Source organism: Leucoraja erinacea, chromosome 8 (genome assembly GCF_028641065.1).
Source record: "Leucoraja erinacea ecotype New England chromosome 8, Leri_hhj_1, whole genome shotgun sequence".
NCBI classification, from domain to species: Eukaryota; Metazoa; Chordata; class Chondrichthyes; order Rajiformes; family Rajidae; genus Leucoraja; species Leucoraja erinaceus.
In genome coordinates, this window is record NC_073384.1 from 13,909,924 (window position 1) to 13,932,182 (window position 22,259).

At 47.1% G+C, this 22,259-nt stretch overlaps 1 protein-coding gene across 1 annotated transcript in view; it reads left to right on the plus strand.

Moving 5' to 3' along the window:
- Nucleotides 1-22,259, plus strand: part of syne1b (spectrin repeat containing, nuclear envelope 1b) — a 386,581-nt gene that overhangs the window by 283,719 nt on the left and 80,603 nt on the right. Inside the window, 11 exon segments of the mRNA XM_055638842.1 lie at nucleotides 243-376; nucleotides 1,437-1,641; nucleotides 3,993-4,175; nucleotides 7,525-7,671; nucleotides 8,421-8,575; nucleotides 9,089-9,236; nucleotides 12,152-12,246; nucleotides 13,877-14,114; nucleotides 14,798-14,992; nucleotides 19,326-19,451; nucleotides 19,646-19,801. Of these exon segments, the coding sequence (XP_055494817.1) occupies nucleotides 243-376; nucleotides 1,437-1,641; nucleotides 3,993-4,175; nucleotides 7,525-7,671; nucleotides 8,421-8,575; nucleotides 9,089-9,236; nucleotides 12,152-12,246; nucleotides 13,877-14,114; nucleotides 14,798-14,992; nucleotides 19,326-19,451; nucleotides 19,646-19,801 (1,782 nt within the window).

Below are 22,259 nucleotides of genomic sequence, written 5' to 3' on the forward strand. Positions count from 1 at the left end.
TTTTCAGAGTCAATTCCGTTGACTTGGATAGGATAGGTTTAGAGGGATATGGGCTAAAAGTAGGTATGTGGGACTAGTGTAGATGGGGCAGGTTGGGCCGAAGGGCCTGTTTCCATGCTCTATGACTCTATAACGTTATGTCTATCTACTAGGAGTTAAATATATATCGGCACTGAACAAAACTGAATATTGCCATCATATTTATGTCTTGTTTAAATGTCACCCACCACAATATTCACCAGAACTTACAAGAGGAGCTTGAGAGGTCAGAAGGCAGCTTGGAGAAGTTTGGCTCAGCAACCACGCAGCTGTTAAAAGAGTGTTGCCCATCCGTCCACAACTCTCTGACTTCAAGTCTGAATGAGGTTACCGTCGGGTAAGAAATCCATGGAACACTGCCGGGCAATGTATTATTTTTTAAACAGGTTCACAAATCTAAAATGGATGACAGCCACTCACTCAGTCCACTATGAGAAGCAAATTTTCAACAGGATATAGAGTTTATTTACATCCAGGGGGGCAATTATCACATTGTGCAATTCCTCCAAAATAACTATCTCGCATGTCATTGTTCCAGATAGACACAAGACAGACCCAAAGCGCTGGAGTAACTCAGCGGGTCAGGCAGCATCTCTGGAGAAAAGGAATAGGTGGCGTTTCGGGTTGAGACCCTTCTTCAGACTCGCTGTCGTTGAGGCATCCAGCCTGGAATCAGGACCTCCAGCCCTAACCATCCACGCCAGCCAAGACCGTCCATCTAAGCTAGTCCTGTTTGCCCATGCCTGGCCCATGTCCTTATAAACCTTTCCTATGCATGTTCCTATCCAAATGACATTTGAATGTTTACTTTATTTACTTTAGAGATAGAGAAATAAAACAGGCCCTTTGGCCCACCGAGTCCATGCCGACCAGTGATCTACCCGTACACTAACGCTATCGTACACACTAGGGACAATTTACAGAAGCCAATTTCGCAGTCACAGGGAGAATGTACAAACTCTGTACACACTGCACTCCTAGTCAGGATCGAAACTGGATGTCTGGCATTGTAAGACAGCAACTCAAACCCTGTGCCACCCTAAATGTTATTTTTGTACCTGGCTTAACTACCTAATTTGGTAGCACCATCTCTGCATTTTCTCCAAACATGCTGCCTGACCCATTGAGTTACTCCAAGCACCTCACCCTTGAGTGTGACTCCAAGCACGTCACCCTTGAGAAAACCCACAAGGTCACAGGGAGAACATACAAACTCCATACAGACAGCACCCGGTCTCTGGCGCTGTGAGGCAGCATCTCTACCGCTGCTCCGCCCTAAAACAGCCTTGAGAAGATGTCCGCGGTAGCATTGGTTTTGTTTCTAATCACTGCGACTAAACCCGGAGTAGAATGAGTTACTGTGCCTCTAACTGACCCATTGTTGTTCCACCCCACAGCTGGAATAATTTGCTTCAGGACGTGGTGGAGCAGCTCCGCATGAGGAAGGGCCTGCTGCAGCTCTGGCAGAGGTACAGGGAGCAGTCGGGCCAGTGTTCAGTCACCCTGAGGCAGCAGGAGGAGGGGAGCACCGAGCTGATTAAGAAAGCTGCAAACCGGGATGTGGCAGAAGACGAGGTGACAAAATGGATTCAGGACTCCGATGTGAGTACAATTGGATCTTGCAGTCATTTGAATGAATGAATGAATGAATTAATGAATCTCTTTAATGTCATTGCACATGGTACAACAAAATTTAAAAGTCAATCCCACAGTGCGATTCACAAGAGCAATTTTAAATATATAAGAAAAGGTAAAAATATATACATATTAAAAAAATGACAGATAAATAACAATAGCAGCTGAGGCAGAACTATTCAGTTGAATGTGAGTGTTATTACTTATTTTGCACGTTAAGTTCACGTATGGCTATGGGGTAGAAGCTGTCTGTGAGTCTGTTTGTGCGAGTTTTGAAAGACCTGTACCGTCTGCCAGAGGGCAGCAGGTGGAACAGGTTGTGTCCAGGGTGGGAAGGGTCCTTCAGGATGTCGGCTGCCCTGCCAAGGCAGCGAGAGCTGAAGATGTCCTTCAGGGAGGGCAGTGGGCAGCCAGTGATTTTTTTGTGCGGTGTTGATGACCCTTTGAAGGGCTCTCCTGTCCGCTGCAGAGCAGCTGGCATACCATGTGGTTATACAGTACGCCAGCACACTCTCGATGGAGCAGCGGTAGAAGGACAGGACGGCGGTGGCAGCAGCGGCCATGCCCACCTCCAAGGACGGCAAAGGCAGCCCGTGCATGGAAACGCCACCATCTTCAACAACATTTGCACGCATCCTGACTTGGCTGCACTTTGACCCTCCGTCACTGTCTCTGGGTTAACATCCGGCAGCAGGCTTGTCACATAGAAACAGAGAAAATAGGTGCAGGAAGAGGCCATTCGGCCCTTCGAGCCAGCACCGCCATTCATTGTGATCATGGCTGATCGTCCCCCATCAATAACCCGTGCCTGCCTTCTCCCCATATCCTTTGACTCCACTAGCCCCTAGTGCTCTATCTAACTCTCTCTTAAATCCATTCAGTGATTTGGCCTCTGTGGCAGGGAATTCCATAAATTCACAACTCTGGGTGAAAATGTTTTTTCTCACCTCAGTCTTAAATGACCTCCCCTTTATTTTAAGACTGTGATCCCTGGTTCTGGACTCGCCCAACATTGGGAACATTTTTCCTGCATCTAGCTTGTCACCTTGGATCAAGGCAGCCGCTCACCTCTGCCTTCTCCACGGCATCCAGGGTTGGGCACCAAAACCCAACCGGCCGCTGAAGCCCACGCCTTGCAAACAAATTGAGTTGAGTATAGAAGTTGGGATGTAATGTTAAAAATTGTACAAGGCATTGGTGAGACCAAATCTGGAGTATGGTGTACAATTTTGGTCGCCCAATTATAGGAAGGATGTCAACAAAATAGAGAGAGTACAGAGGAGATTTACTAGAATGTTGCCTGGGTTTCAACAACTAAGTTACAGAGATAGGTTGAATAAGTTAGGTCTTTATTCTCTGGAGCGCAGAAGGTTAAGGGGGGACTTGATAGAGGTCTTTAAAATGATGAGAGGGATAGACAGAGTTGACGTGGACAAGCTTTTCCCTTTGAGAATAGGGAAGATTCAAACAAGAGGACATGACTTCAGAATTAAGGGACAGAAGTTTAGGGGTAACATGAGGGGAACTTCTTTACTCAGAGAGTGGTAGCGGTGTGGAATGAGCTTCCAGTGGAAGTGGTGTCGGCAGGTTCATTGGTATCATTTAAAAATAAATTGGATAGGCATATGGATGAGAAGGGAATGGAGGGTTATGGTATGAGTGCAGGCAGGTGGGACTAAAGGAAAAAAGTTGTTCGGCACGGACTTGTAGGGCCGAGATGGCCTGTTTCCGTACTGTAATTGTTATATGGTTATATGGTTAAATTGTAGGTCTGCACATTGCAAGAGTTAATCTTCACTCACTTTCTGCCTCGCAGATTGAATGAGAAATTGAGCTGGAACGCTGTCACCACCTGCCTGGTGCCTGGGACTGAAGCATTGGCCAGACTGACAGGTGTGACAGCCTGATGTTTAGCCAGTCTCTGCAGTTCCAGTAGCATTGCCTTCATATACTTGAGCATCATTTACAACAGTGGTGCAGCGGTAGAATTGCTGCCTTACAGCGCCAGAGACCCAGGTTCGATCCTGACTCGGGGTGCTGTCTGTACAGAGTTTGCACATTCTCCCGTTGTCCATGGGGGCTTTCCCTGAGTACTCCGGTTTCCTCCCACATTCCAAAGACGTACAGGTTTGTAGGTTAATTGGCTCCTGTAAAGTGTCCCCAGTGTGTAGGATTGTGTACGTTTGAACGCTGGTTTGATGGGCTGAAAGGCCTGTTTTCACGCAGTATCTCGTTGGTGGTGAGAGAGTTCCATTGGGATGTGACAAACTAGGACCAGCGACATCCTGAAGTGAAAACTTGTATCATTCCCACCACAGGAACTGCTGGAGGAGTTGGGAACACTGCGGGATTCCCTTCACGTTCTCTCGGAGCTCGGCGAGGAGTTGAGGCAGCAGGTGGAACCTTCAGCAGCAGCTGCTATACAGTCTGAGCGGCTGTCCCTTGCTCAGCGACTGTCTTCTCTGGAGCAGGCACTCGACAGACAGCGGGCTGTGCTTCAGGTACCACCAGTAGTTCTGTTTGGGATTGGTATTGGTTTATTATTGTCGCATGTCGGGGGACCTGATAGAATTATCTAAAATGATGAGAGGCATAGATAAGATAGTCAGTCAGAACCCTTTTCCCAGGGTGGAAATGTCCACCACTAAATGGCATAGACAATAGACAGCAGGTGCAGGAGTAGGCCATTCGGCCTTTCGAGCCAGCACCGCCATTCAATGTGATCATGGCTGATCATCCACAATCAGTACCCCGTTCCTGCCTTCTCCCCATACCGCTATCTTTAAGAGCCCTATCTAACTTTCTATTGAAAGCATCCAGAGAACTGGCCTCCACTGCCCCTGAGGCAGAGAATTCCACAGACTCACAACTCTCTGTGTGAAAAAGTATTTCCTCATCTCCGTTCTAAATGGCTTACCCCTTATAACTGTGGCTCCTGGTTCTGGACTCCCCCAACATCGGGAACATGTTTCCTGCCTCTAGCGTGTCCAAACCCTTAATCTATATTACTAAAAGTCTGATCTTGACCACTTCCTGTTGTTCTGTATATTGATTTTAGAAAAACCCCTGCCACTTACGGCTGTGATTTTTGGCCATCTTACTCAGTCCTCCTCCACTGCGCAGGAGTAGAGGATTTTTCCCATTGATTAAAAATAAAAGAGTTATTAGTGTTTACAAAATGTTGAGATTCTCTCTCCTGAAGGCCATGCCCCTTCCGGAGGGATAATAAAACTGGGAAATGTTGAGTGCCTCAGTCAGTCTCTGCAATTATGGAAAGCGAGAGGGTCATGTCTCTCGGTCTGAGCTGTGAATAACACTGAACACATGTCTACTAAACTGAGTGGTTTTACTGACCTGTCAGTGCCCTTAATGTGGTTTGAAAATATAGTTTGGAAATGCTAAAGCTGTGTTGCCTAATTAAAGTTGCCTTGCCTAATTAAAGTTGCCTTGCCTTCTATATAATTAAATGTTTAATCTTGACCACTTCTTGTTTGCGCTTTGTATTGATTTTAGAAAAAAGGCTACCACGTATGGCTGTGATTTCTGGCCACCTTACTCAGAATCCCCCTCCGCTCACCAGGTGCCGAGGATTTGTCCCATCTATGAAAAATAAAAGAGTTATTAGTGTTTAAAAAATGTTGAGATTCTCTATCCTGTCAATCATGCCATGAAGGCCACGCCCCTTCTGGTGGGAGGGGGGAGGGACTATAAAACCAGAAGTGTGGGCGTGGCTCAGTCTCTGCTAGATGGAGGTGGGAGAGGTCACAACTCGCTGTCTTTAGTGGCCTTGCACCCCGCTTGAAATGGTATGAAACTGCATTTGAATTTGGTGGCCTTGCACCCTGCTTGAAATGGAATTTCAAGGAATAGCCGTGAGTCAATTGCCAGCCCACCAGCCTTGAGTGAGCTGCCAGCACAACAGGTTTGAATGACTGAGCCGCCAGCCTAAGAATCCATTCGGCCCACAATGTCCATACTAGCCCTCTGGAAACCAGTCCCTTCAGCCCACAACACCCATACTAGCGCTCTAGAAAGTCCCCCCCAACTCCTTCTTGTTTTGATGGCCAACATGCCATTCACTTTCTTCACTGCCTGCTGTACCTGCATGATTACTTTCAGTGACTGATGAACAAGGACCCCCAGATCCCGCTGTACCTCCCCTTTTCCCAACATGACACCATTTTGATAATAATCTGCCTTCCTGTTCTTGCCACCAAAGTGGAAAACCTCACATTTATCCACATTAAACTGCATCTGCCATGCATCTGCCCACTCACTTAACTTGTCATCCTGCATCTTCATAGCTTCCTCTTCACAGTTAACACTGCCATGCAGCTTTGTGTCATCTGCAAATTTACTAATGTTACTTTTATTCCCTTTATCTAAATAATTAATATATATTGTAAGGAGCTGCGATCTCAGCACCGAGCCTTGCGGTACCCCACTAGTCACTGCCTGCCATTCTGAAAGGGACCCGTTAATCCCTATTCTTTGTTTCCTGTCTGCCAACCATTTCTCTATCCATGTTAGCACTCTACCCCCAATACTATGTGCCCTAATTTTGCCCACTAACCTCCTATGTGGGACCTTATCAAATGCTTTCTGAAAGCCCAGGTACAATGATCCTTGGTTATAATGGCTGCTTTCCCGAGGCAGCATGAGGTGTAGATGGAGTCGATGCTGGGCAGTCTAGTCTATGCCACATCCATAACTACCCACAATTCCTTGCGGTCTTGTGCAGAGATGTCCACAAACCAAACTGCGATGCAACACTTCAGTATGCTCTCGTTAGTTCATTTGTTGACGATGCTAGGAGTTGTTGGAGACATGCCAAACTTAGTCTCCCGAGGAAGTAGAGGCTTAGGTGTGCGTAGTTTCAGTGTGGTTTGTAAGTTATACTAAGGAACCTGAAGCTAGACACAATGTGCTGTAATAACTCAGCGGGTCAGGCAGCATCTCTGGAGAAAAAGGATGGGCGACATTTCGGGTCTGAACCCTTCCTCGGACTCGCACGAGGAACTTGAAGCTCTCGGCTATTTCCACTGGCACCTTTGATGCCGATTAGGGCACGGATCCTGAGGTCAATAACTAGCTCCTTAGTCTTGCTGACATTGAGGGAGAGCTGGTTGTTTTTACACCACGTAACCCAGCTCAAAATCTCCCTTTTTACTCTGCCTTATCACTGTTCGAGATCTGGCCCACGCCAGTGATATAATCTGCACACTTGTAAATGAAGTTAGAGCAGTATTGGACTCACAGCCTTGAGTGTACAGAGAGTATTGGAAGTGGCTGAGAACACATCCTTGTGCAGCACCAGTGTTGATTATTGTGGAGGATGTTTGGTCGGCTATTCTCACATGATAATAGGATCAGAAAGTCGACAAAGGGTAGCTAGGCACAATATGTCCAAGTTTGGTTTTAGCACAGTTTTTTCAAGGAACTGTAAAATAACTTAATCTTAATTTTAATGCCTTAACCAAAATTGCAGAAAAGGTTTGAAAGTTGACCTACTAGGAATGTACAAGCTGATTGTATTATCACTTTAAAAAAAAAACGTAATTTTCATTTATGTAGAGCTTTTTTTATAACCTTTGCTGATCCTGCAACGTAGCTAGATTCCTGTTAAATCTTGCCGCTATCACCTTAAACCTTTGACCCCTCCCTAGCTCTGGATTGCCCTACCCTAGGTAAAAGACTTTGTGTAGTGGTTGGGGAGGGGGAAACAGGCGGGGGAGGGGGTGGTGCGATATTGAGTGGAGGGACCCTGCTCTACGGGGCTGCAGGTTCCCTGGAGGAGCTGAGCCAAGTGATACGTCTTGTCTCCCTGACTGTGAAAGTTTCAATCCACAGGCTGGCATTCAGGACTATGAGGCCTTCAGCAACAAACTGGAAGCCTTGGAGATGTGGATCGTGGAAGCTGATGAGGTGCTGAAACTGCAGGATCCCAACCGCTCGTCTGATCTCACCATAATCCAGGACCGAATGGAGGAGCTGAAAGTAAGTTGTTGCACTGGTGTCCTCTCCTTGCCCAAGTCTGAGAGGGTCGGTACAGTGCACTGGAAGAGGAGACTTTTGTACGGACAGTTTGTTTTCATGACTACGGGTTGTTATAATGCAGAGTGCGATTGCTTGAACTGCTAATAATACTGCATGCTCCTTTCTGTCAGTTCTTGAGCCACCCTGCAATACGAAGCAGGAGTTTGATAGTGGAACAGCTCCTCTCCCCCCGATCTAAAGAAAGGAGGCGTAAGGCAGGTACAGGCATCCGAGATGAGGTGAATCCCTGGAGGAGTATAGCAAGTGTAGGTGTACACTTAAGAGGAAAATCGCAAGGGCAGAATGGAGACAGGAGTTCGTTTTGGCAGATTAGCTGAAAGACAAAGAGTTGCTACAAGTTTATTATGGGCAACAAAGTAAGCCGGGAGAGAATAGGGCCACTTAACAAACAACAAAGTTGGTTATGCATGGCCACAGTAGATGCTGAGGGATAGAGAGGGGTTTGTATAGAGAAAGATTATAGAGAGCCTTGAGGCACTGGAGGGTTGGAGATGTTGACGTCACAGGGAATGGTAGGTATGGTGGCCAATAGTGGAATGATTAAATTCAAGGATATGTTGAGTGGGTGGCTATTGGGATGTATGGAGATTAGAACGATTAGCCACAGTGGGATTTGAAAACGGGGTGTGTAGGAAAGACCCTTTTTCAGACTGATGTTGTGGTGCTTTCTCTTTCTATGTATCTCACAGATCCAGATGCTGAGATTCAGTAGTACAGTTCCCGACTTGGATCGGCTGAATGAGTTGGGGTACAGGTTGCCACTCAATGACAAGGAGATCAAGCGTATGCAGACATTGAACCGATATTGGTCCTCCATTTCTGGCCAGACCACAGAGAGGTTCAGGTAAAGCTCTGAACCCATGCCTGTTATCTGTAACTTTATCCAGAGTAATTTCTTGGGGTTTATGCCTAAACGAGGCGATATGTTCATTCAGTTAACTCATTTAGTTTTTCCATTTAGATTAGAAATACACGGGGGAAACAGGCCCTTCCGTCCACCGAGTCCGTGCCAACCAGCGATCACCCCATACACTAGCATTATCCTACACACTAGGGACAATTTACAAATTTGACCAAAGCCGATCAATCTACAAACCTGCACGTTTTTAGAGTGTGGGAGGAAACCGGAGAAAACGTATTCGGTCATTGAGAGAACGAACAAACTCCGTAAAGACAGCACCCGTAGACAGGATCAAACCCAGGTCTCTGGCGTTGTAAGGCAGCAGCTCTACTGCTGTGCCACCCGCCCGCCGCCCGCATCTTGTACGCATCGTGGATTCGTGAAATGGCGTCTGTGAGTTGTAGGGAAGTTAATGGTTTCTTCTTTTACCTCAACTAATTGCATTTTCCCTCGCAGTAAATTGCAGGCGTTCCTGCTTCAGCACCAGACTTTCCTGGAGAAATGCGAGACCTGGATGGAGTTCCTGGTCCATACGGAGCAGAAGCTGGCAGTGGAGATTTCTGGAAACTACCAGAATCTTCTGGAACAGCAGAGAGCACACGAGGCAAGTGACGAGAGGCTGGGGATCGGGAGCGCAATGACAGGAGAATCATCGCTTGTGCATTCACCAAATCTCACACTAACCTGGGTTGCGTTGGATTAGGCTGAGCTGGATTGCATTGATACATAGAAACATAGAAAATAGGTGCAGGAGTAGGCCATTTGGCCCTTTGAGCTAGCACCGCCATTCGACCTGATCATGGCTGATCGTCCAAAATCAGTACCCCGTTTCTGCTTACTCCCCATATACCCTGATTCCACTAGCTGTGAAAGCTAAATCAAACACTCTCTTGAATACATTCAGTGAATTGGCCTCCACTGCCTTCTTCTTCTTGCGTATGGCGTGCTCAGCCTAAAGTTGTATGACAACTTGATCTTATTTGATTGTGCACGCCGGGTTGATTGCATTGGTAAAAACGGGGCCGTCCACGTGAAGGTTGCAATCTTCCACCCTCGCTGCTTTCTGTAGCAGAGAAATCCACAGATTCACAACTCTCTGGGTGAAAACGTTTTTCCTCATCTCAGTCCTAAATGCATAACCCCTTATTCTTAAAACTGTGAGCCCTGGTTCTGGACTCCCCCGATATGGGGAACATTTTTCCTGCATCTTGCCTGTTCAACCCCTTAAAGATTTTATATGTTTCTATAAGATATCCTCTCATCCTTTTATATTCCAGTGAATACAAGCCCAGTTGACCCATTAACCTGATTGGATTGAAAGATACAGCATGGAACCAGATCCTTCAGGTCACCGAGTTAGCACCCATCAACAATCACCCATTCACACTTGTTCCATGTTATCCCACTTTTGCATCCACTCTTTACTCACAAAGACGTAGTTAATAGAGTCCAATTAACCTGCATGTCTTTGGGATGTGGGAGGAAACCAGAGCACCCGGAGGAAATCCATGCGGCCACTGGGAGAACGTGCAAACTCCACAAACACACTGGACCTACGGTCAGGATCGAACCCGGGTTCCCTGTGGCTGTGAAGTACCCGTTCTACCAGTTGTGCCAGTGTAGTGCCCAATCACTGCTGCTGGGTCAGTATTTCCAGATTAAGGGCACATTCTCCCTGTGACGTGCATGAGTTTCCTCCGGGTGCTCCGGTTTCCTCCCACATCCCAAAGACGTTGCAAGAACAAAACACGGCATCATTGCATGTGTTGAACCAGGAGTCAGCGGAGATGAACAGGTGCGTTCCAAGGATGGAACTTCATCACCTGGGTATCGGCAATCAGTGAGCACCTGGACAGCTTCCTGTCACAAAATGGCGGCTTTGGCATGTTCCCATCTTGCCGAGCCTTGCTGTTCCTCCGGCAGGCGAGGCAGCGAGTATATCAGGAGTGTGCAGTTATAATTTTTACTCTTTATTGCCCTTGGGATGTATAAATGTGCGGCCATTCCCATTATATCCCACGTGATTTATTTTAATCTTTATTCAAGCTGAATGAGGATAGACTTCGTGGCAACAGACAGATGGCAGTGGGCAGACTCATGATAGAAGAATGCAAAATTATGCACTTTGGTAGAACGGAGGAGGGACGAGATAGTACAAATGGCCCACTTCCAAAGTGGGCTAATTACCATTAAGACCCGGAGTGTGGCCACGCACACACGGGATCAGAAGGATGGCCTAAGAAAATGGTTAGAAACAAATAGGACTGAACTATCTGCAAATCTGCAAAGAGTACAAACTGATAAAGGTTGAGAAAGTAGACAAATGCTGGAGAAACTCAGCTGGCGAGGCAACATCTATGGAGCGAAGGAATAGGTGACGTTTCAGGTCGAGACCCTTCTTCAGACTGATGTGGGGGTGGGGGGGGGTCGGGAAAAAGAAAGGAAGAGGCGGAGACAGTGGGCTGTGGGAGAGCTGGGAAGGGGAGGGGAAAGAAGGAGGAAGCAGGGACTACCTGAAATTTGAGAAGTCAATGTTCATACTGCTGGGGTGTAAACTACCTAAGCGAAATATGAGGTGCTGCTCCAACAATTTACAATGGGACTCACTTGCCATAGAGGAGGCCCAGGACAGAAAGGTCGGATTCGGAATGGGAGGGGGAGTTGAAGTGCTGAGCCACCGGGAGATCAGGTTGGTTATTGCGAACTGAGCGGAGGTGTTGGGCGAAGTGATCGTCAAGCCTGCGCTTGGTCTCACTGATGTAGAGCAGCTGACACCTAGAGCAGCGGATGCAATAGATGAGCCACACCTCTGCCACACTTGGAAAGACTGCTTAGGTCCATGGATGGAGTCAAGGGGGGAGGTAAAGCGACAAGTGTAACATTTCCTGCGGTTGCAAGGGAAAGTTTCAGGAGAGGGGGTGGTTTGGGTGGGAAGGGACGAATTGACCAGGGGATGCCACAAGGTTGAGAATGTGATGGTTTTAAGTTAGTTAAAACTAACTTAATACTAGTTAAAACAAACTTAGTGATAGTTTTGATAGTTAAGTGTTAGTTTTAAGCAAGAGCTGCGGGAAGCAAAGTGAGGTGGAGAGAAGGGGGAAAACATTGTGGAAGTTTGTTAAATTATAAAAAAACCCAGCAGAGATTAATTCAGAGAAGGATGAATCAATCTGAAGAAAGGTCCCGACCTGCAACATCGCCTAGCCATTCCCTCCCCATCCGCTGCCCGAGCCACTGAGCTCCTCCAGCACTTGTTCAAGATTCCAGCATTTGCAGTTTCTTGTGTCGCAAGATTAATTCTCCATGATCAGGCCAATATATCTAGTTATACGATAATTGTCAAAACAATAGGGCGAATTGGTTGAACCTCCTGCATCTCTATCAAACATTCCTGAGCAGCCAATTAACAGCATTAATCCCATTTTGTTGACTGCGTGTGTACTCGGGCTGTTCCAAGGATGTGACGTGACACAGTGTGGCTGGCCTTGCTCACCGCCTCTCTCTTCTGTCTCGATGCAGCTGTTCCAAGCAGAGATGTTCAGTCGGCAGCAGATCCTGCATTCCATCATCAGCGACGGCCAGCATCTTCTCGAGCAGGGCCAGATTGACGACAGGTAATTTCCTCTCAGTGCCAGCGCTGTGTTCATGTTCATAAGGGATAGGAGCAGAATTAGGCCATTCGGCCCATCAAGTCCACTCTGCCATTCAATCATGGGTGATCTATCTCTCGCTCAAAACCCCTTTCTCCTGCTTTCACCCCACAACCCCTGACACCCGTACAAATCAAGAATCTATCTATCCATCTATGCATTAAATATATCGATTGACTTGGCCTCCACAGCCTTCTGTGGCAATGAATTCCACAATGTGTCCAAGCATTGCATGGTGGTGTCAGGTTTACAAGCCAAAAAGACTACTTTCATCCTAATTTAGTTTTTTCAGTTTAGTTTAGAGATACAGCGTAGAGCCAAGCCATTCGGCCCACCAAGGCCACGCCGACCAGCGATACCCACACAGTAACACTATCCTACACACACTAGGGACAATTCACAATTTTACCAAGCCAATTAACCTACAAACCTGTACGTCTTTGGAGAGTGGGTGGAAACCGGAGCACCCGGAAAAAAACCCACATAGGTCACGGGGAGAACGTACAAACTGTACAGACAGCACACGTACTCAGGATCGAAACTGGGTAAGGCAGCAACTCTCCCTCTGCAATTCTGTTAAAGGAACAAACCAATGTCTAGGGAGACCCCCAGTAGTGAGCGTGATAATGTACTGGGGCAGAGTAGTTTAGTGATACAGCGTGGAATCAGGCCCTTCAGCCCACCGAGTCAAGCAGACCATCGATCTCCCGTACACTAGTTCTATCTTACACAATTTACAAAAGCCAATTAACCGACAAACCTGCATGTGTTTGGAGCGCGGGAAAAAACCGAAGCACCCGGCAAAAACCCGCACGCGTACAGGGAGAGCATGCAAACTCTGCACAGACAGCACCTGAGGTCAGGATTGAACCCAGGTCTCTGGTGCTCTACCACTGCGCCACTGTGCTGTCATGCTGGATGTGGGTAAAAGTTAAATGAGGACAGGGCCAGGGGACAGTGCCCACTTCTGATTATCACGCACAGGAAGGACATGAGATTACAGAAGAGACTTGTGAGGACGTTGCCAGAGCTGGCAAAACCTAGTTATGAGGAGAGACCTTTTGACCTGGGGATCATTTTGTTTGACTTGGAGGAGTCTGAGGGGAGATTTAATGGTCTAAAGTTGGGCAGATTGGAGAAGAGCATATAGACTGGCTGCATCACGACCTGGTTCGGCTACTTGAACGCCCACGAATGAAGGAGATGGTGAACACGGTCTGACGGGGACTGACCTCCCAGCCTGTGAAGGGACCTAGAGGAGTGTCTGCCTCAAAAAAGCAGCCAGCATTATTAACGAACCACACCACCCTTTGCTACACTCTCATTTCAGCTCTCAAAGGAGCTGCCTTAGGAGGTAGATGAAGCAGGTATTATCGCAACATTTAAGAAACATTTGGAGAGGTACATGGATAGGATGGGTTTAGAGGGATATGGGTCAAACGCAGGCAAGTGGGACTAGCGTAGATGGGACATGTTGGACAGTTTGGGCCTTCCCCCACTACTATGACTCTCTAACATCTTATCTATAACATGGTGACCAAAACGGAACACATTTTGTGGCCTCACCAAAGTCTGCCTCCCGTTCCTCCGGCAGGGATGAGTTTAACTCCAAGCTGGCCATGCTGAGTAACCAGTGGCAGGGAGTCATCCGTCGTGCGCAGCAGCGGAGGGGAATCATCGACAGCCAGATCCGGCAGTGGCAGCGCTACCGGGAGATGGCGGAGAAGCTGAGGAAGTGGCTGTCGGACGTGTCGCAGCAGCTGGAGCGGCAGTGGAGCAGCGCGGCTCCCGTCGCCCTGCAGCAAGCCCGGGCTCTGCTCGACGAGGTTCAGGTGGGGCCACACGCCGTGCGCGGCCAGTATCTCACCCGTGTCGTTCAGAGGGGCTGGCGAGGGGGCAAGGGAAATTCCACCATGTGTTGTCAATCAACCTTTTACAGTCCTGCACCTTTGTCCAGTCCCTCTTTAGCCTGTTGACGCCCATTTGCCCATTACCGTACCCATTTACTTTCTCGCCTTTCATGAGGCAACTCTGACTTGTCATGTGACTATAATGTATCATTCATACATGTCCAGTCCTGCTTTGTCCGTTTTTCACTCACGGCCCATCCATCTCCCATTGAGGCAGCAGCACCAATCCTACACAGTGCCTCCATCCAGGCCCTTCTCAGTTTGGCATCCTAACTTAGTGTGACAATTGTCTCATCCGATTCAGATTCAATTTTAATTGTCATTGTCAGTGTACAGTACAGAGACAACGAAATGCATTTCATCCTACACTTCTGCCAGCCGCAGCCAGACTTCAATGTAAGTCGATGTATGGTCAGCAGTCTTGGTAGGTACAAAGTATCCATATTGCTGCATTACAGCACACAATGCAACTTCCCTTCTCTTGGCCATCGGCCATCTTCGACCCGTGTTAAATCGGAGGTCAGATCAGCGGCTTCAGTTAGAGCCCCTGGTGGTGCACTCCCAGCTGGTGTGTGTGGTTAACGCTCTCTCCCTCCCTCTTGCAGTTGAAGGAGAAGGTGCTGCAGCGGCAGCAGGGGAGCTACATCCTGACGGTGGAGGCTGGGAAGCAGCTCCTGCTCTCAGCAGACAGCGGGGCGGAGGCGGCCCTGCAGGCCGAGCTCACCAACATCCAGGAGCAATGGAGGGCCGCCAACATCAGTCTGGACGACCAGAGGAAGCAGCTCAGCATCTTGTTACGGGTAGGTGTTGACCACTGAGGTCGCTCATCGCCACTGGGACGATGGTAAATTAGTTTAGAGATACAGTGGGGAAACAGGCCCTTCGGCCCACCGAGTCCGCACCGATCAGAGATCACCACACGCTAATACTATCCTACACACACGACGGACAATTTACAATCTTTACCAAAGCCAATTAACCTACAAATCTGCACGTCGTTCGAGTATGGCGGGAAACCGAGCACCCGAGGAAAATCCATGCAGGCCACGGGGTGAATGTGCAAACTCTGTACAGACAGCACCCGTAGTCGGGGTCCAACCCGGGTCTCTGCCGCTGTAAGGCTGCAACTCTACCGCTACGCCATCATGCCGGTAGATCCTTTTAAATTATTTTTTCGGTTCCTAGCTCCTCTTGGAATTGTGCGGTGGGACATTTTGCATGAATGCAGAGAGATAGTTTGCCACTTAGTTGTGGTTTACATTTGTCACCTGCACCCAGGTGCAGTGAAAATATATTTTTTTGCATGCTAACCAGTCAAAGAAAAGATTATCCAATCAAGCCGTTCACAGTACACAGATAAGGGGCACAGCATTTAGAGCATGACCGAATGGCCTACTCCTGCACCTATTGTCTATTGTCTATATGATATAACATTGAAGTCCAATAAAATCCGATTCAAGATAATTCAGGTAGATAGGAGCTCAGGACAGAGCTTATTGCTATGGATGTGCAGATGATGAAGGTGTATGGATCGCCTACAGAGAGGACCAAAGGGCCAGTCCCAGGACTGTTCTATGTTCTTAAGATCTAGGCTGCTTATTGATCATTTTTAACCCTCGTATTTATAATAATATTAATAATAATAAAAAGCCTTTATTGTACTTAGAAATACAATGAAATTAGGAGAGCTACTCCTGATCAGTGCAACCAAAACAAATTAAAACAAGATAAAAACACATTCAATACGTTATTTAACTGCTTAAAATAGTAGATAAATTATATTTGTCACACCTAGGTAAAACATTGCACTGGGAGAATATTACACTTTAAAATGTAATAAATGCTTTAAGAGAATTAAAAAAGAAGAAATATTGGCTGAGAGGTCTGTTTTATAGTGGAATGGATCTCTTCATGTCGTGTGGATATTTGAGGAATTTGGAGTTCTGATGGCCGAGGGAAAGAAACTGTTCTTGAGTCTGTTTGTCTGGCTTTTGATTCACCTGTCCAGGATGGGAGGGGTCTTTGATAATTTTCCTGGCTCCACAGAGGCACTGAGAGCTGGAGATGTCTTCCAGTGAAGGCAGAGGGCAGCCGATGATTTTCTGGGCACTTTTGCTCACTCTCTGCAGCGCTCTCCTGTCTGCTGCTGAGCAGCCAGCATGCCCCACTGTGATACAATATGCCAGCACACTCTCGATGGTGGAGTGGTAGAAGGCCACTAGCAGCTTCTCATCTGGACTGTGGACCTCTTTATAATGGATTTGTGTTATAGCGGGCGCACCTACCGATCTTCACCACCAATGTCCACGTCCAGGCTGGGTGACCAACGCCATCCCCGGCAGCTTCCAGGCCGGCCCGCACTGCCACCCCTGGCCGCTTCCAGGCTGGATCTAATGCCACCACCGTCGGCCCATACAGCCGCTTCTAGCCCACGCCTGCCGCCACCGACCGCTACACGCTCTCCAGCCGTCCCTCAGCGGCGACCATTAACTCTGCCAATCCTCACCTCGATTCCAGGCCCAAGTTCAGACCAAAAGTCTGAAGAAGGGTCCTGACCCCGAAACATCAACTTTCCATGATCTCCAGTGATACTGCCTGGCCTGCTGAGTTCCACCAACACTTGCATCTGTAGTTCCTTGTTTCTACTACTTATAATCCATTACATGGCTATAGCGACAATCGGCAATAACGGACACCATTGAGCCCCCCTCCGCCCCTCCCATCCCCCCCAAGTCCATTATAACGAGGGTTTACTGTATATCAAAGTGATAGAACCCTACCTGTTCCGTTTCACTCCAGTTTTTTAATATAGAAAGTTTGCTTCTAGAGTAGTTGCTTTTCTCGTGAGCTGTTAACTGACACAAATAAGGTGGGTTAATGGCACATCAATGAATAACTACAGTAATACAGGAGCAAGAGCAGGCCACTGTCTGCCCCACCATTCGATATGATCGTGGCTGATCCACGCTGGCCTCAACTCCTCTCCTGTCCCCATAACCCTCGATTCAATGATCCTTCAAACATTTATCTATCTCCACCCTCTGGATCTGAAAATTCCAGAGATTCACTGCCCGTCGATGAGAGAAGAAATTTCTCCGCCTCACAGTTTAAATGACAAGGCCTTCATTTTGTAGCCATGTCTCCTGTTCATGACTGTCACAATAGTGAAACCAGCTCAACATCTACCCTCCCAAACCCCCTTAGATGCTTTGATAGAAGGAACTGCAAAAAAAGACACAAAGTGCTGGAGTAACTCAGAGGGTCAGGCAGCATCTCTGGAGAATATGTATAGGTGACGTTTTTGGGTTGGGACCCTTGTCCAACACTTTGTGTCCCCTTAGACACTTGTATGTTTGAACAAGATCATGTCTTAATCTGAACTGCAAGGAATACAGACCCAGAGAAGACTGGATTACCACCATAACCTCCTAACTAACTCAAGTCACTGCCATCCCAGCAAGTGACATTTATATATTAATATTTAGTGCTTATACCCTTCCTGATTTATTCAATAAATCTCCAGTTTTATATCCATGCGATTCTTTAAGAACTACTTGATTGATTGTTCGAAACCTGATTCATTCAACAAGTAATCATTTGTACCAGGGTATAGAAACATAGAAAATAGATGCAGGAGTAGGCCATTCGGCCCTTTGACCCTGCACCGCCATTCAATATGATCATGGCTGATCAACACTCTCTCCCTCCCTGGCATTGCATTGAAGATCCAGCAATTATTGTAGGATCCTGAAATGGTTTTGGTTGATCGGCTGTTCCTATCTAAACCAATGACCTGGCAGCGCATAAGGTGTGTATAGACTGCAAGTTCTTTGTGTGTACTTCCCCATCACAGTTACATCCAGTTATGTATATTAGAGAGATCTTGTGGTCCAAGTCAATAACTCCCTGAAAGTGGCAACGCCAGTAGATAGAGTGTTAAAGCAGCAATATGGTATGCTTGCTTTCGCAGCTTGGGGCATTGAGTATAAGAGTCAGGAAGTCATGATGCAGCTCTGTAGGTCTATGGTTAGGCCACCTTTGGAGTATTGGATGCAGTTCTGGTCACCCCATTACAGGAAGGTACTGAAGGCTTTGCAGAGGAGTGCAGGGGTGGCACAGTAGCACAGCTGCAGTAGAGTTGCTGCCTTACAGCACCAGATACCCTGGTTCAATTCTGACCACGGGTGCTGTCTGTATGGAGTTTGTACGTTCTCCCTGTGATCGCGTGGGTTTTCTTCGGGTGCTCCGGTTTCCTCCCACATTCAAATACGTGCGGGTTTCTAGGTTGATTGGCTTCTGTAAATTGTCCCTAGAGTGTAGGATAGAACTAGTGTACAGGTGATTGTTGGTCGGTGTGGACTCGATGGGCCGAAGGGCCTGTTTCCAAGCTGTATCTCTAAACTAAAAAACTAAAAGGAGGTTCACCGGAATGATTCGTGGATTTGTGGGGTATTAGTTGTAGGGAGGGGTTGGACAGACTTGGATTGTTTCAGAGATGTTGCCTGACCTGCTGAGTTACTCTGGCTTTTTGTGTCTATCTTCGGTTTAAACCAGCATCTGCAGTTCCTTCATACTCCAAATTCACTAAATTCCTGAACACCGGATGTTACAGGGAGACCTGATCAAAGCACATAACATTCTGAGAAGCATAGACAAGGTAGACAGTCAGAACCTATTTCCCAGGATGGAACTTTTACTCCAGCACTTTGTGTCTATCACAGAATTCCTTGTGGGCCAGAAGGAGCGGGAATGCCGTATCTCTCCACTCCATCCTCGGTCCTTCAAGAAGGTCTTGGGAGATTTTCCTTCCACCCCCGGCCCCCGCCATTAATTGTTGCCTTTGTCATTTCCCACCTGCCCACTGCCCGCCACAGTGGGCAGGAACCTCCTTCCTCGCTCAGGCAGCAACCAGTAACAGCTCCACCCTTTAATCACAGTCAACCTCCAGCCAGCGTGACCTCCTTCGATACTGCATTATGTTTTGGCTACGCATAGACAGCTTATTGATCGCGTTCTCCCTCTCCAACCCCACACAGAGTGGCCCGATGCAGGGATCAGATCTCCCTTTCCCTCTCGTGTGCCTAATTGATGCTTTTAATGGCTGCTGACTGATGTTATTGATACTTTTTAAAGGACTGGGAGCGATGCGAGAGAGGAATGGCTGAGTCTCTGGACAAGCTGAGGTCCTTCAAGAAAAAGCTGTCCCTGCCACTGCCTGACCATCACGATGAGCTGCACTCGGAACAGATCAGATGCATGGTGACGTTCTATTTCATGCTTTATTTAGTTTGAATATTTTACTACCAACTTATATTGAAGAATTTTAAATTGAACGCAGATCCTATCCGGATTGATCTGTCGGCTGATTGATAACACTCTCCTACTGAGTGCAGTGTGTCAATGATTTATTGAGGTATATCGTAATGCACGTGGTTTGATTTTTTTCGCTGCAGGAACTGGAAAGCTCCTTTGGAGGGTGGACTGATGACCTTGCCCACCTCTCCTTTCTGAAGGAGACCTTGTCCAGCTACATCCGTGCTGACGACATCTCGGTCTTGCAGGAGCGCATCGAACTGCTGCACAGGCAGTGGGATGAGCTGTGCTACCAGGTAAATGCCTCCCGAGTATTGATCCCTCTTCCAATCATCTGCCTCCCGAGTATTGATCCCTCTCTCGTCATTTCTGCATTGGAGTTCATTGACAGGTAGTTTGGGCAGCACGGTGGCGCAGCGGTAGAGCTGCGGCCTCACAGCGCCTGAGACCCAGGTTCGATCCTGACTACGGGTGCTGTCTGTGCAGACTTTGTACATTCTCCCTGTGACTGCGTGGGTTTCCGCTGGGTGCCCTAGTTTCCTCCCACACTCCAAAGACGTACAGGTGTGCAGTTTCATTGGCTTCAGTAAAATTGTAAATTGCCCCGGGTTTGTCGGTTAGTGTTAGTGTACAGGGTGATCGCTGGTTGGCGTGGATCGGCGGGCTGAATGGCCCATTTCCATGCTGTATCTTTAAAGTCTAACGGCACAGATGTGTTGTAAAAGAGATGTTGGGGATTATATTTTTAAGCAGAAGGTGGTAAAGACCTGGAATTTCTTTGATTATAAGTCTAATGGAAGCAGTGATGATCAATAATTTCACCAAAAAGAAACTTGTGGCAAATAAACTTTCAGGGCCAGAGAAATAGAACAATTTAGAAGATTGAGGGGGGATCTTATAGAAACTTCCAAAATTCTTAAGGGGTTGGACAGGCTAGATGCAGGAAGATTGTTCCCGATGTTGGGGAAGTCCAGAACAAGGGGTCACAGTTTAAGGATAAGGGGGAAATCTTTTAGGACCGAGATGAGAAAAACATTTTTCACACAGAGAGTGGTGAATCTCTGGAATTCTCTGCCACAGAAGGTAGTTGAGGCCAGTTCATTGGCTATATTTAAGAGGGAGTTAGATGTGGCCCTTGTGGCTAAAGGGATCAGGGGGTATGGAGAGACGGCAGGTACGGGATACTGAGTTGGCCATGATCATATTGAATGGCGGTGCAGGCTCGAAGGGCCGAATGGCCTACTCCTGCACCTATTTGCTATGTTTCTATGTAACAAGGGGAATGGGACTCGCTGCGTTATACTGAGAGCCACCATGGGTTGAGTGAACTCTTGTGCGGTAATGACTATTGCCCAGAAACGGAAGCATATTGTTGTGTCCATTTTTTTTTAATGGTCAGTTCATGCAGACCACTCATTCTGCATGTGTTTTAATGGTCAGGTTCCTGTGACCAAGCCATTACTCTTTGCTTCAGGCCTTTAGTATATGAGTGTTGTTTCTCTGGTGTTATTTGTACACATAATGATTCATCAATGCACTTCATGATTTCTCTCTTTATAACAAACATCTGGCTCAAATTATTTGCAACCTACAGACTTTAGTTTTTAACGCTCAGTTAAAAATAGTGAAATAAGTTATAGTTTTTTTCTTTTTGGAGATGGAGCGTAGGAACAGGCCCTTCGGCCCACTGAGTCCACGCCGACTATCATTCACCTGTTCAAGTTCTGTGTTATCTCAACTTCTCATCCACGCACTACACATCAGGGACAATTCCAGAGGCCAATTAACCTGTACGTATTCGGAATGTGGGAGGAAACTAGAGCACCGGGAGTAAACCTACATGGTCATGGGGAGAACGTGCAAACTCCGTTCAGACAGCACCCGAGGTCCAAATCGAATCTGGGTCTCTGGCGCTTTAAGGCAGCAACTCTACCGCTGCGCTACTGTGCCGCTCATTCTAGTGACTTTGTGGCAGCAAGACTTGATAAATCTTTGTGCAGAATGAATAATTTATCAGGCAAGCTCTTGACTTGGAGCTTTGTTATAACACAGTTAGAATTAATTTTCTAGACAGTAGACGTCAGTCTGGTATGTGGACACCTTCAGTGTTCATTTGATTGTGATACAAATATTATTTGGATATCGCTGTTTAAGAGGTCATTTCCTTTAAATTGTCTGTAGGTGGTGATGATACTTTATTGTCACTTGTACCCAGCTAGGTACAGTGAAATAATTTATTTTTTACATACAAAGTACACAAAAAAGTCGCCACAAAGGTGCCGATAAAGTACTCATCCCTTCTTCGTCCCCTTCGTACCAAGTGGATATTTTTAAAGCAGAGATAGATAGATTCTTGATTAGTGCGGGTGTCAGAGGTTATGGGGAGAAGGCGGAAGAATGAGTTAGGAGGAAGAGATAGATCAGCCATGATTGAATGGCAGAGTAGACTTGATGGGCTGACTGGCCTAATTCTGCTCCTAACACTTATGAACCAATGAAGTCAGTTTACAGAGGATAGTCTACTGTAGGCCTTTGTGATGCTCTGGATGTGCAGCAGAAAGTACCGTCATCTTAATTACTTTCTGGGGTAACGTTCGTTTAAATTTAGGCCACAACAGGAAGTATGTTTAATCTCAGAACCTGGGTGAGGTCACCTGATAGCAGACACGGTGCAATCTGCTTGCAGGATTGTCTGCACTGCATGTTTGTTTTGGAGATTCAGATTATACAATATTGACCCCGCTGAAAGAATTG